Raw genomic sequence first — 13,753 nt, 5'->3', positions numbered from 1 at the left:
AAAGAATATAAGTTTTGTTAAAAATAAGTCAACATGCTCTGCATGACATTCAAGAAAATGCCCTTGTTATATCATTTCCTTGACAAAAAAAAAAAACTGCACACACGGCCGGCCAAGTTACAGCAGTACACGCTCCCTCGGTGAGAAGTTCAAGTGAGGTCTTGCAAATAGGATGCTGCAGTCGCATTACAGTTGTTCTGATATTAGATTTACAGGCCTTGCTCCTCCAGGATCTGCCCCGCACGGACCTTGCCTCACACCTCTTTGCAGACAGACACCTGCATTTCATTCATCAATTTTATATTTAATAGTGTCTGGTAGCAATGGAGTGAAAACAGTTGCTGCTCATCTCAGGTCATTCCCTAAAACAATGCCATCTAAAAGTCCAAACGGTAGCAACCTAGAAACCTATCTTCGCATGATGGAAGCTGTGTAATTTTTGCTCGTTTTTGTGTCCACCTGCCCTTTATATCTTGTAGCTGCAGGTCCGTTATTTCGGCCTAGGTGTGTTTACGTGGCAATATTCTGGGAATTTTACTATCAGATTCCTCATTTAAAAATGAGAGGAACTTACATTTAATTGACAGATAAATGTTATGTCCTTATACTTTCCACTTTTGAATAAGAAGGCCTTAAAATGAAATCTGCTCGTATTCCCAAGCATATGCCTGATTCTGGAGATTTTTCGCTTTACAAAGAATGTATAAGCACTCAGTTCCGCATGTGTCTGTGGTATCGTATGTGTTCACTGATGACTTTATTTCATAACTGTTTATTAAGCTTGAGCTCTATACTGAGTTCACAACCCTGCAACACAGCTCAAAGTAATTCATCATTTTGGGTCAACTTGGGAAGAAGAGCAGAAACTTTGTTCAGATATTGCAGTATACCGACTAATGACACTCAAGGGTTAGAGAATCTATAAATCAACACGGTTATAAAATAGACTCAGGTTAACTAATAAAATAACAGGATCTACGGGCTTAATTGTAATGCCCAGAAATAATAGTCTCTACGTAAATTATAGACTGAAACACTCATTTATCAAAAAAATCCTTTGAAGAAGAGCAGGCTACATGATTTCTAACATGCATTGTCGATTACTTTATGTAAATTGACTTTGCATTTTCGCTCAAGTGAATGCAGTCTAGGCTGCATTTCTTTGGGTAAGATAGCCATAACTTTTCCAAATCAATCAGCATCTGGGAGCCATCTGGGAGCATCAAGGCAAATTTCAAGTAAGACCCTTTCTAATTCATTTGTTCGTTTTGTTTGTTTCTCATGGCAAATTAAGGACGTCATAACTAAGTGATCTGTAGTCTCAGGTTTGAGTAAGTCTTAAACTTCCTGCCAGTTATGCTATTTTTGGTTTCCAATTAAATTATCGTCCACATGCATTCCCTTCAGCGACAAGACATTCTTGAAAATTATCCAGCTGCAGCTTTTGCAGAGAAACCCAAGTGAATAAGCTGTACTAAAACACGAACATTGGAAAAATTTATGAATTGACTGTAAATCTTTGTGGCATCACTGGGGTTCCGTGAAATTGTGTACATTTACGAGATGGGCTGCTATTTCCCGCATGAAAGAGATTGTGTCCAGGAGATGAGCAGAAAAGAACACCCTTGGTGCGCAGAGCTCCGTCGTGCAGGGTAAGAGGGCAGGGCCGTTTGCCAGGCAGCCCTGCAAGGAGGGATGCGAGTGAGCTGAGTCAGATGGTGAGACACCCTCTGCGGTGCCACACGGCAGACACAGGGCGTGACACTGCCACGTGATGCCATGTGCAAGCAGACGCATGGTATCTTCCACTGGGATACTGGTTGAGTCCAGAACAAACAATTTGGCCCTGGATCATAGAGAAAAAAGTCATCGAAGGTCATTCTGATGAGCAGTTACCAAAGAATGAACAGCAGAAAAGCCACAGAGACGCAAAGGGAAAGACGCGGGGCGGGTCTGCAGCGTGAATCCTGACACGCCCGGGAGCAGGGGTCGCGTTCCTGCTGGTGACGTCCATGGCGTCATTAAAGATTTATCAATCAGAGATTACTATTTGGAGTATGGGGAGCAACAACAACAGCAACACAAAAATGAGGGGATGTAGGAGGAAGCTGGCCCTCTGTAAGTTCCATGCTGTCGAGGTGGGTGGTGCAGAGAGGACGGGAAAGAGGCTGAGCTGGTGGCAGACGGTGATGCAGAGCATCACGCACTGAGGGCCAGGGATGAGTTTTGGTCATTTTAAAGCGGGGAATACACACATTTTAAGGGCCACACAGCTGTGATATTTCTGGATTTTGATCTTACACTTGACTTGTCCTGCCTTGAAAGTCTCCGTAGGCTTGCATCCCGGCTTTGTGGGGAATGCGCGTCACCCGGGGGCAGGGGTTTGGGTCCCGCCCCTGCAGACTCTGCTTGGTCTCCCTGTACGATCTCAAAACAGCTGAGATCAGTTAAGAGGCTGTTGTTCTCATCCTTGTGTGGGAATTTCAAACTGTGGAAGCAGGGACTTTCCATGCAGTAGGTTTATTGGAACATAAATATCATGTTTTTGGGGAAATAAAAACACAAAAAACAATTGCCTGGAACTTTTCACTAATTCTTGCCCAAATGAGTTTCAACTGCAAGACACGTTCAATTTCTTTTAAGTTACTTAAACAAACGTTTATTGAGCAACTGCTTTCATGCAGCAGAGTGATGGGGCCAGCTTGATTAAGCCATTATTTTTTATTGAGGAGGTTACAAGATTTTACTTTGAGAAAATGCAGTAGGTTAACCACTAACAGGGTAATAGTGCATCCCTGTTAGTGGCAGAACTATTAAAATTTTATAGAAATAATTTACAATGTAATTAGACACAAATCATGGCAATAAAGATGTGAATCAGTAAATACTGAGGAAATATATACTGACTTCCCTTTGCCTATATTTTTGCTTAAAGTTTTATTACCGCACAACATTCTCATGATTTTGTTTTAAAGTTAGCAGAACAGTATTAATTTTGCATCTCTCAACATATTTGTTTAGTGCCACCTATTGGCCAAGTGGATAATTACAGATAAAAAACTGATTATTTCAGTGTAACCAGTGTTTTAATCTTGGATTATGGACCAGCAGAGCACAATGAAAGAATGCCATGTGTTTATATTTTGTCCAGTGGTTTTACTTTTATATTAGTTTTCTGCCCAATATGTCTTTATTGTTATTTTGATACAGTGATTAAACACAGCCGATTCTGCAAGAGATGGCTTGGGTTTCAGTCCCAGCTTCACTATATACACACTCTTGGGAACTGACTCAATCTCAATTTTCTTTTCTATAAAATGTTGTGAGAATTAAAAGAAGCTATATATACACGTATACTCATATACATACGTACATATTTATATGTATATACAGTTACATATAATTCACACATGACTTTATATTTGCGCACACGTATATAGATGGACAGAGAGAGTTCTGGCACACAGTAAGTACAGTATAAATGCTTAAATGTTCTCTGCTATTACTGACAAAAGCAAAATTAACCCTTGTTATTTGTTGAGTACTTACCGTGTGCCAGGCACCAGGCTGAGTGCTTCATACACCTGACTCTGACAACCAGTGAAAGAACAGAGGAAAATGAGGTTTGGAAATTAATGAAACTTGCTCAGTGTTACCTAATTTGCCGTTAGCGGAGCTGGACTGTGGGGGTGGCAACTTCTCACCCCCGAGCACACGCGTGGAACCATTACCCTGTACTTTCTGCTGGGCCACGTGTCATTAATTATCTTTCATATTCATTTTCTATTATCGTAGAAAATTAACATACTATCAGATACAACACCAATATAACTAGAAGCAAAAATATTTTAAACATTTTATTCTATTCCTTTTTATGAATTTTTAAACCACTGTTTAATGTAATATTACAAAGGTTTAAAATGTGATATAATTACACTATTAATTTTCCATCTTTTTATATTAAATTATTGGGGAAAAAACAAAAACTAGGACCTATATAAATACTATTTCAAATGTTTTTTTCAGAAATATTTCTGCCATCACTACTATCAACTCACTATTACGGTCTTTAAAATGAAGTTATTATAAAAAGACCTAAATCATAGGGTTTCTGTAAAGAGTGAGTGTTTCTCTCCAAAAGTTCAAACTTCAAAAACAGACATTTTAATATATTTCATCGTTACCACAATGTTTAGCACTTTGATTTGTGATTAGAATCAGTGTTGTTTTATAATCTTTCAAAATATAAAATACTTGCAGGTGAATTGAATACCTTTATTAGAGCAGTATCCAGGAAGTTTAAAAAGTAACAGCAAAGTTTTTTATTATTTAGAATAAAGCTCTCCAAAAATACTATCATCAGAAATTATCAAGTAACACCCAGTGTAGCAATGAGGTATTATTGTGTCCCTCTTGTGGCTGATGCAGGAACTGCACTTAACGTATCAGTAAGTTGAAAGATACAGAAAAAAACCTTTGAACCATCCAGACTTTCATACTTTGGGGAGAATTGCTTATTCATCATCATTATCACAGGCACACTCAACTGTGAGAGGAAATGACATTTGTTCTGTAATCAACTTATAAGGAAATATGTTAAGGAAGAGTCTCAGATGCCAGGTTGCCCCGAGGAGCTGCGTGAACGACGCTTTCCAGCCGTGACTCCCCGTCTCTGAAAGGGAGCTTGTCGCCTTGAGACCCTGGGTCAGAGGGCTTCGCCTGGAGTCCCTACCCCTGCTCCTACGGGGAGGATGGTTGGCTCGGAGCAGAAACAGGGCAGGGGAGGGTTACCTAGCGGCTCGGGTGGGAAAGAGTATGTGGCAAAGTGAAAACGGGGTCTGAAGAAGTGATAAGCAAATGTTTGAGTGAATTTGTTATTTTTAAAAGAAACTCTGACTGTTGCTTAGATTAACTCTAACCCCTCCCTCCAAAGCCGCAGGAGTACTTGTAGTGTTCAGGTTACAAAGACCAAACAGCGTGTGCTGAGGGGTGTGTGTGTGTGTGTGTGTGTGTGAAGACGGTGTCATCATTCTCCACTTACTCTGAGGGGAGGGAGTCACGTGCTCTGTGTGTCATCATCTTGTTACCATTGGCTACCATTTGAGAGGGAGGATGCTAGTGGTTCGCAGCTGAGGAAAGAGTGACCTTAAAAATCCAGGGCTGAGTTGCGGGAACAGTGGGGAGCCTCTGGGCTCTCGAGTACTCCTGTCTCTTTGCTGTCGCTGCCCAGTTCTATTTAAACAAAAGAGTAGCTCAGTAAATGCTCCCTTTGCTGCAGGTCACATGCATCCTGGAAGCCTTTGGACATGCCAAGACCACGCTTAACGACCTGTCCAGCTGCTTTATTAAGTATTTTGAGCTACAGTTCTGTGAGAGGAGAAAACACTTAACGGGAGGTAAGTGTAAAATTAGCGCGGGGAGAGTTAGGAGCTGCCAGAAGAGGGCAGAGAGACACCAGCGTGGCAGCAACGTGTGTGCTGCGTGTGTGCACGTGTGCTCGTGTGCACCAACGTGTGTGTATCTGTGGGTGTCAGCATGCATACCCAAGGCGTCAAGTTATGACTTCTAAAATTATTGTGAATTGAGAAATATTCTGATAAGCAAGATGAACCTTTCAAGACAATTTTTGTATAAGCTGTGTAATATGAAAGCAAACCAAAAATAGCTGAAATGAACCATACTTGCTGACACAGAAAAAAAATCAGGTACAAGAAATAAATTATAACTTGACATGTAATTCCTTCATGCAACACACATTGAGTTCTATTATAAATAAAGCTGAATCTGTATTTTAAATGATTGAAATTAAAAAAAAACAAAACATCAAAATAATGACCCAACTAAACCCAAACAGAAATGTTTATTTGATTTAAGTATTTAATGTATATGAAAACCTCTAATTTAAAATTCAACTAATTTATTTATTAAAAACATTGTTTTGAAGTACAGTGAATTGCAATGTAGCAATTTGTGTACAGCACAATGTCACAGTCATGCACATACACACACATATTCATTTTCATATTCTTTTTCATTAAAGATTATTACAAGGTATTGAATATAGTTCCCTGTGCTATATGGAAGAAATTTGTTTTTTAATCTATTTTTATACATAGTTTGCAAATGTCAAACTCCCAAATTTATCCCTTCCCACCCCTTTTCCTCCAGTAACCATAAAATTGTTTACTGTGAGTCTGTTTCTGTTTTGTAGGTGAGTTCATTAGTGTCCTCTTTTCCTTTTTTTAGATTCCACATTAAGTGATATCATATGGTATTTTTCTTTCTCTTTCTGGCTTACTTCACTTAGAATAAGTCCATCCATGTTGCTGCAAATGGCATTGTTTTATTTTTTATGGCTGAGTAGTATTCCATTGTATAAATAAATATACCACAACTTCTTTATCCAGTCCTCTGTTGGTGGACATTTAGATTGCTTCCATGTCTTGGCTATTGTATGTAGCACTGCTATGAACATTGGGTAAAATTCAACTAATTTAGAATTCTCTTAGGATTTTATGTCTTGCAAATCAAAACAGATTATCCATGCAAATTAATAACATGAATACAACTGTAGATAGAATGCCTGAATCCACTTGGAGGAATTTTGAAAACTTTTATAACAGCTGTCAGCACACAAACAATGGCTAATTATAATGATCTTTGAAAGAGATCAATTTTACTTGGCGTTTCAAGTTACCCTAACTTCCCTGCAGGAGACAAATTTTGACCATAATTTAGAAACAAATAACCTATATTTTGCAGTAAATGTATATCAAAATCGCATTCTTGCTAAATGAAATTTGGTAAAAAATATATATATATATAAAATATGTATGAAAGGAGAAAGAAAAGGTAATTTTAGATGTGGAAGTTAGATGGTTAAACTCTGCAATAGGAAAGATTTTGTCTTCTTTTTTAATCCATGGCTAAGAGCGCTGTTTGAAGGTCTACCATTTTAGGAAAACCTTGGAGGAGAAATGTCTAGAGCCTCAAACTCCGGTTTTCACATCCTTGTTTATAACGCCCCAGTGAGAACGTCCCTCTGGGTGGGGGCACAGCCTGACTTCTTCAACTGTGAGCACCACTTCCCCTGAGCTTTCAGGGACCCGTGGTTGGAGCCATAGATGCTGGGAGCTGAGGAAGTTCCAGAAGGTGCACGTTCCGCCCCTCGCTGCTCCCCTGTACGACCCGAGATACCCTCCACCAGTGTGACCTGGGGCTTGTCAGAAGTGCCGGCCACCGGGCCCCAGTGCAGACCTCAGGACTGGGGCTCTGTGACGGGATCCCCTGGCGATCCGTATGAGCACAGGTTTGAGAGGCGCGTTTCTAGCCAAAGCCGGATGCCAGGGTCCTCGGAGGAGATGGCACTTGTCCTTGATTCAATATTCCCTTTACCAGGATGGAGGGACAGTAAGTGGCTTCTGGGGGTCTCAGCCACCACCAACTTTATTTTTTTTTTCTGAATAGAATTTAACATGTCCTCTGCAGGAGTGTTAATTTAGAAAATAATCGTATGCTCTGTAAAGAAGTAGGACGCTTAGGTCCGAAGCCTTCTTCTCAGCCCGGGTGCGGATGGCAGGCAGCCCACGGAGCTTCAGGTGATCAGACCCGCAGATACACCCTCAACCCCGGCCGCCCCTGCCGGCTGCGCCTCGGGACACAGGCTGATACACATTCTTACGGATGAGCCGGAGGCACCTTCAGGTCCCGAAGTGCCCTCTGAATCCTCGAAGGGCTGTGCGCGCCGTGCAGTCTGCGCTCAGCCTCGCACACGCCCGAGCCCGCGCCCGCCAGCATCCTCCCCTCCCCGTGTCGTCCTGCTCGTCCTGGCCTCCCCGTTAACACCCCCAGTTCCGTTCCTGTCTCCTGCGTTTGGTTAGCAGCCTCCTGCTGTGTTCTTTTTAAAATCTCGAAAAATGATTTTGAGGAGGTTTTTATCTATTTTTTTAATGTTAAGAATAAAACCACTTCTAATAAATGACACAAACGTATAAAGTCGGTGCTAGCTCGAGCTACGCTAAAGGACGCATAATGCTTGGAACACACGTGTGTGGGGGCCTGAAGAGCTCGGACTGGGAGTTCAATTCTTTGTTCCCCATTTTGAAGAGGAGAAGGAAGGGCTGCACTCAGAGTGTTTACCAGGAGGGTGAACGTTCCAGCGCCCTGTCTGGGTGAGCCTTGAAGGAGATAAACACTTCACACTGCAAAGCAAGAGACTCACGGAAATGTGACAAGTGTCTCCCAACGCTGTCCCCCCCGAGGAGGGGGTCCTGAGCACAAGGATGTGCCCTTCGTGCTGCGAAGCACTGGTGGGTGTTTCGGAGAAGGGACATCTTTAACGAGGACGTTCCACCTGCCCTCCTGCCGATGGCAGCGTGCTTTCTTCCCCCATGTGGCCTGTGTCCAGGCAGCTGTGATGGCAGGCCCTGCAGGCTGAAAGCCGTCCGGCCCGGGGCAGGACACCTGGACTGGGATATTCCACAGGGGCTGCTCCACGTCCTCTAAGCCCGGGTGCCAGCACTCTGGTACCTGCTGGTGGGCTGGCCCGATGTCAGGCAGGGAGACGTGTGGCCCTGCCTGGCTCCCGGCGCAGGGCCACGCTCTCTAGGGGAGGTTCCTTCCTTGCCTCTTCCAGTCTTTTCTCCAGATAATCATGTTACTGTTCATAAATCTTCAAAAATCTGAGATTGAGACCTTCTGAGTCGGCTCGTTCCCAAGTCACCTGCTCCTCATGAACCAGGCCGAGTCCCAAAGCCGCTGTGATCGCGGGAGGCAGCCCGGCGTGGAGAAGGCGGGGGCTTCGGGGAGGAACCTGCGCTTGGCCTCCGGGCTGTGGGTCCCGTGAGCATCACCTGAGCCTCCTCCCCAACTTTCAGATTAAGAGGCAGACGTCTCGCTCTGCAGCGTTCCTCTCAGCGGCGTTGTGCCGCTTACACGGAAATGCACTGCTTTTGAATTTGACCGTTTCTCAGTCTCATAACAGAAGCTGTGAACGGGTTGCCAGAGCTGCCTCTGACTGTGAAATGGATCAAGACGGTGCTGAGAAGGTGACCTTGAACTTGGCACAAAGCCGTCATCACTCTCCCTCCATTTAGCTACAGGGTGGCCTCAGGGGAGTCCTGGTAGCGATGGCATAGGACCAGGCGGTGTGCAGTCCCGCTGCGCTCCTGGCCATGGACACGTGCCGTTTATCCAAGGTAAATCTAACCACCCACCAGACCACTTGTCTGGTGATAATATCATCTCCCATTCTGGGATATTTATTATCAAAGACGATGCTGTTCTCAAAACACGGATTGAAGGACTTTGAGAAATTCACCACATCCCAGGAAGCGGGGTTTTGATGCTTTTCCTACCTGCGTAATGCTGGCGTGCACACCCCCGAGTCACACAGTAAGAGGAGCTGAGAAGTACCAACTGCGTAACTGAATGCGATTCACTAAAGCGTCAACAACTAAGTCTTTGGAGACCGACGTCTGCTTCTTGCCATTTTGCCAAGAATTGAATTGCAGTCTGCTCTGCCCGTCCTGTGGTTGGATAATTTGCCTGCCCGCATCAGCAAGCATCATTACTTGCAGGCTGCAATGCATCTGGGCTGTAACGCATCCGGGCTCTCGCGGGACTCACCCATCAGCAGGTTCAGGTGACTCACGCACGGGCAGTGGAATATGCTGGCTTCCTCCTGCCTCGTCCCATCTCTGTCCCCCTCCAGTGTTCACGGACGTCCCCCTGTCCCAGCGCAGCCACCCTGCTATGCATCAGCCTCCTGGAGCCCTTGGGCCGCCCAGCGGTGGAAACACACTGGTTTCCGTGTGTGAGGACAGCACTGCTCTGGGTTTTCCGGGGCCAGAAGGTTCTCAATGAAGTTCCACATCCCTACGTTTTCTAAGTTTACCCTTGTTTGTAACCCCCTTCCCTTCAAAGGACACTGACCGGCTCACTTTTTCTGGTTTTCAGAACTGCTTTTCTTCATGCCATCGCCTCGTTTACCTGCATAAGTAGTAACTAAAAAGATAACGTGCTTCGGTGGCTCAGTGACACGTAAGGCAACCATGCAGTCAGGCGTGTGCTTACGCCTCAGCTGTTCTCTCTCAATCCATCTAATCTCGTCAGAATGTCACCTCCAGCCTGGCAGCCCCGGCTCAGACCTGGGACTGGGCCCATCCTTTCAGAATGGCATTGTGACCTGAGCCTACGAGGGCCACTCGGCCCTCCATCGTCAGTGTCCTCTCAGAGCCCCATCCCTCATGGTCTGCGTCCGCTGGCCACACTGGTCCACGTGAGCCCCTCGGCTCCCTGACTCCAGAGTGTCATGTCTCCTCTTTGCTCCGAGGTCCCTGCCTCCCCTCCTGGTCACTGGCCACGCTCACTACTGGTCTCTTTTCAGTGGTTACCCTGCTATGTTGGCTTCAAGTCACCTCTTCAGGAAACCGCTCTTTCTTCCCCAAGCCCGTCTCTCTAACGTGCCCCCTCGATTCCGCCCTCATCGCCCTGGACCACGTCTCCATCCACGTGTCTTCCGCAGGACTTGTCAGCACCTGGGAGCGTGGCTATTGTCTGCCTCTCCTCTGGGATGGAAGTTTGCTGATGGAGGGGTCCTGTCGGTCCCGACGCGTAGTGGGCGCACATTAAGCACTTGCTGGGTGAATGACTCGGAGGCGTGGCTTGTGACGTCACCTGGAGTGAAGCCGGCATCACTGGGTTCAGGGAGGGGACTGTGAAAAGCCCTCATGAGCTCGTTCCTGCCAGGGGGGAGCACTGTCGCTGAGTGTGAAGTACGTAAGGAAAGTTACCAGTATTTCACTCTGGGCTATTTCTTCACTTAGAGCTGATTCCCTCCGTAATTAGAGTTTGTGTACGTGAAGACTGGAACTGCTGTCTTCTTCCTGAGTGTGGGAATGGGCCAAACAGAAACACGCTGGGGGTCCGCAAGGCAGGGGGGCCAGGGCCCCCGTGTGGGGAGTGGAGCAGATTGGGCTCCTTGTGTCTTCTGTGCCTGAGGACACCCGAGTCTATCGAAGTGGACATCGAAGCTCGCTGACAATCGGAGATGTCTTCCATAAATGTACCCCTTGGGAAACTTAAGCCTTCGAGTGAACACGAACGAGATAGAAAATACATCAAAATCTTTGCCTTTCGTTTTTTCAAAACTTGACTTTCCAGTAGACAAACCATCTTCACGGATGTCGTCGTCAGCCATCCTTTGTGTTGGCCTGTCAGCAGTTTCAGAGTGCTCTAAATGATTGCATCTCCTTTGAAGAGCAGCACCTTTCAGTGCAAACAGCCTGGGCTATGGAGATGAGCCCCCCTGGGTTTACGTGTGGAGGGTCCTGCTGCCACAGGATTTAAATGAGCCACTGTTTTAAAAGCACCTGGCGCAGAGCCCGGTACCCAGCAGGCACTTTAAACGGTGGTTCCTTCCTCTTGGAGTCACCGCAAGCCGGGGACCCCTGCTGCTTCTCATCCACTTCCGATGGGGAAGGTGAAGTTAGGAGGGACGTGGAGACTCCATGTCAGGTTCAGGACTGGGACCGTACTTCGGACTCCTGGTTGGGGCATCATTCGCTTTTACCACCACCCTGCACTGCTGATGGTGGATAAGGACGTCAAGAGGAGTGAGTGCCGAGGTGTGAGAGAGACCACCGCACTGTGCTGAGTCACCAGTGACGTGCTTTAGGTGACTGTGGGCTGGGCGTGATGGGGCTTTCCGGGAGGAGATGCTGAGGGGTCGTGTGTTCATAAGCACGTGGGTGAGATGTGGGGGCTGGAGGCCTCTGGACGTCAGTGGTCAGGGTGCCAAGGGAGAGGGGACTTAGTTCTTCCGTCTCCTTTCGTATTTAACAAAAATTGGTTCAGCTCTATAAAAAACTTTCACTGCATATCACAGTATTTATAATCTGCAGACATGAATATTTACCAAAACTTTTTGAGAAACATACTCACATATATTTCTAGAAAGATGGAGAATCACAAGTATATGGCCAGTCAAGAATGTTTCTGATAGAATTTTTTTTCAAATATACAAATTTTGAGAAGTCAAAAATTAATATAAATTTTCTGTGCCTGGACACTTGCATGAAAGCATCAGAAATCTCTAACTTCCAGCTCTATCGTTTTCCCTTCCATTATTCCAGTTTCATTTCAGACACAACAAAAAGGCCCCATATTGGGAAGAATATTAGAGTCTCACAGAAATTTGAATTTCTGGTTGTTTCGTGTTTTCTTCCATCTAAACGCTTCTTCAAGATATAATTAAAAAACAAAACCCTACTGCTCAGAATTCTGCTAATCCACAGCAATTTCGTTCACTGCTGGAGACGCGCTAACTAGGGTGATTACTGATTGTGCTGTTTCTGAAAGATGAAAGGTATTGAAGTCGCTCTGAGGTGGGATTGGATTAGCTCTGCGTGCTGCTTTAAATTAAGCTTGTGCCCTGGCTGGGACACTTGGGCGTGAGGCCAGCCTCCGCTCTGAGTGCAGACGGTGGTGGTCGGAGGTCAGCGCTCAGCCCCGTCTTCACCTGACAGTTGCTTTAGTTGAGGGCTGGAAAGCGGCAGCAGAGACGACCATGGCAGCTCATTTCCTGTGTGCGCAGAGTTTTAAAACTATTCCTCTGAGCAGGTCATTACTTCAGGGTTAATATTATTAATAAGAAACAGAAAATGTTTTCGGCAAGAAATTTGCTTAAGAAGAAAAAGGAGGAAAGAAAATTTGGTAATTAAGACCTCAGCGTGAAGTCACCAACTGACTGAATACCCATGGAGAAACGGGAGAGAAGCTGTGCCACCTCGTTTGAATTTCACCATCACCTTTGGAATTTTACGTCCCTATTGAAGGCATACTTTGGAAGAGTGTTTCTTTAAGCATTTATGACAACCTTTCTAGACAGTATCCAATGAGACAGCTTTTCTTAGTTAGTTTATTAATTCTGAGTTGTTTTAAAGCACTGATAATCATTCGGACCGGCTAAACTGACCACTTACAAAATATACAGGGACAGAGCGTTACAGTGCTGGGTCTGCTCCAGTCGGTTTGCTGTATGAAACTAAAATTGGGAGACCTCACACTGTGGCATTTAGAGGCTGGGCTCTCAAATAGTTATCAGCAGACCCATTACACGTGATTGTTTATAGTTCAAATGTATGGAAAATTAAATCCATTTGCCTTTCTAGAACGAATCCTAAATGATCCCCAACAAAGGGTTGACCATGAATTCTTACTTCCTAGTGGAAAACTATAGTAATTCACAGTTGCATTTAAAATTGAAATACATAACTGTTTACTGACCATTCATACTGATAAAAATAAACCTAAATTGAAATTAACAGAATACTCCAGAAGCAGTAGGATCTTCTGCAGACAGACATAAAGCCGTAAGTTCTGACTAGCACTGGTTTCTGAGTTTCCAGCCCTGTCTCTGAAGGAACACAAGGCTGTGACTCCTGTATTGCACACTTCTGTCACTGTTCAGCTACTGTGAACTAGATTCCAACGTGTATTTATGATGTTGTTCCTTTTTGTTTTTTCACTTTTGGAGTGTTGAAAGGCAGAAGACCAAAATAATGAATGTTAGGTGTTGGTCCTACTGACACCCGTGAGGTCACAGCAAACCCGGAAGATGGCTGGACACCTTCACACTGGGTGTGCGCTGCCCACAGACACACCACTCATCCCCCGGCCGGGAAGGAGGTACGAAGAACTCTTAATACTCACTAGTAAGAAAACAAACAGCCCGACTTTAAAAATGGACAAA

General features: G+C 44.9%; 1 protein-coding gene across 1 annotated transcript in view; it reads left to right on the top strand.

Moving 5' to 3' along the window:
- MYO16 (myosin XVI) overlaps window positions 1-13,753 on the top strand; it is a 350,065-nt gene that overhangs the window by 118,896 nt on the left and 217,416 nt on the right. Inside the window, exon 15 of the mRNA XM_064492981.1 lies at window positions 5,279-5,396. Within this exon, the coding sequence (XP_064349051.1) occupies window positions 5,279-5,396 (118 nt within the window). The remainder of the gene's footprint in view (window positions 1-5,278; window positions 5,397-13,753) is intronic.

The sequence above is a fragment of the Camelus dromedarius genome, chromosome 13 (genome assembly GCF_036321535.1).
Source record: "Camelus dromedarius isolate mCamDro1 chromosome 13, mCamDro1.pat, whole genome shotgun sequence".
Taxonomy (NCBI): domain Eukaryota; kingdom Metazoa; phylum Chordata; class Mammalia; order Artiodactyla; family Camelidae; genus Camelus; species Camelus dromedarius.
Note: the sequence above shows the minus strand (reverse complement) of the source record. Positions and strands in the feature narration are given on the sequence as shown.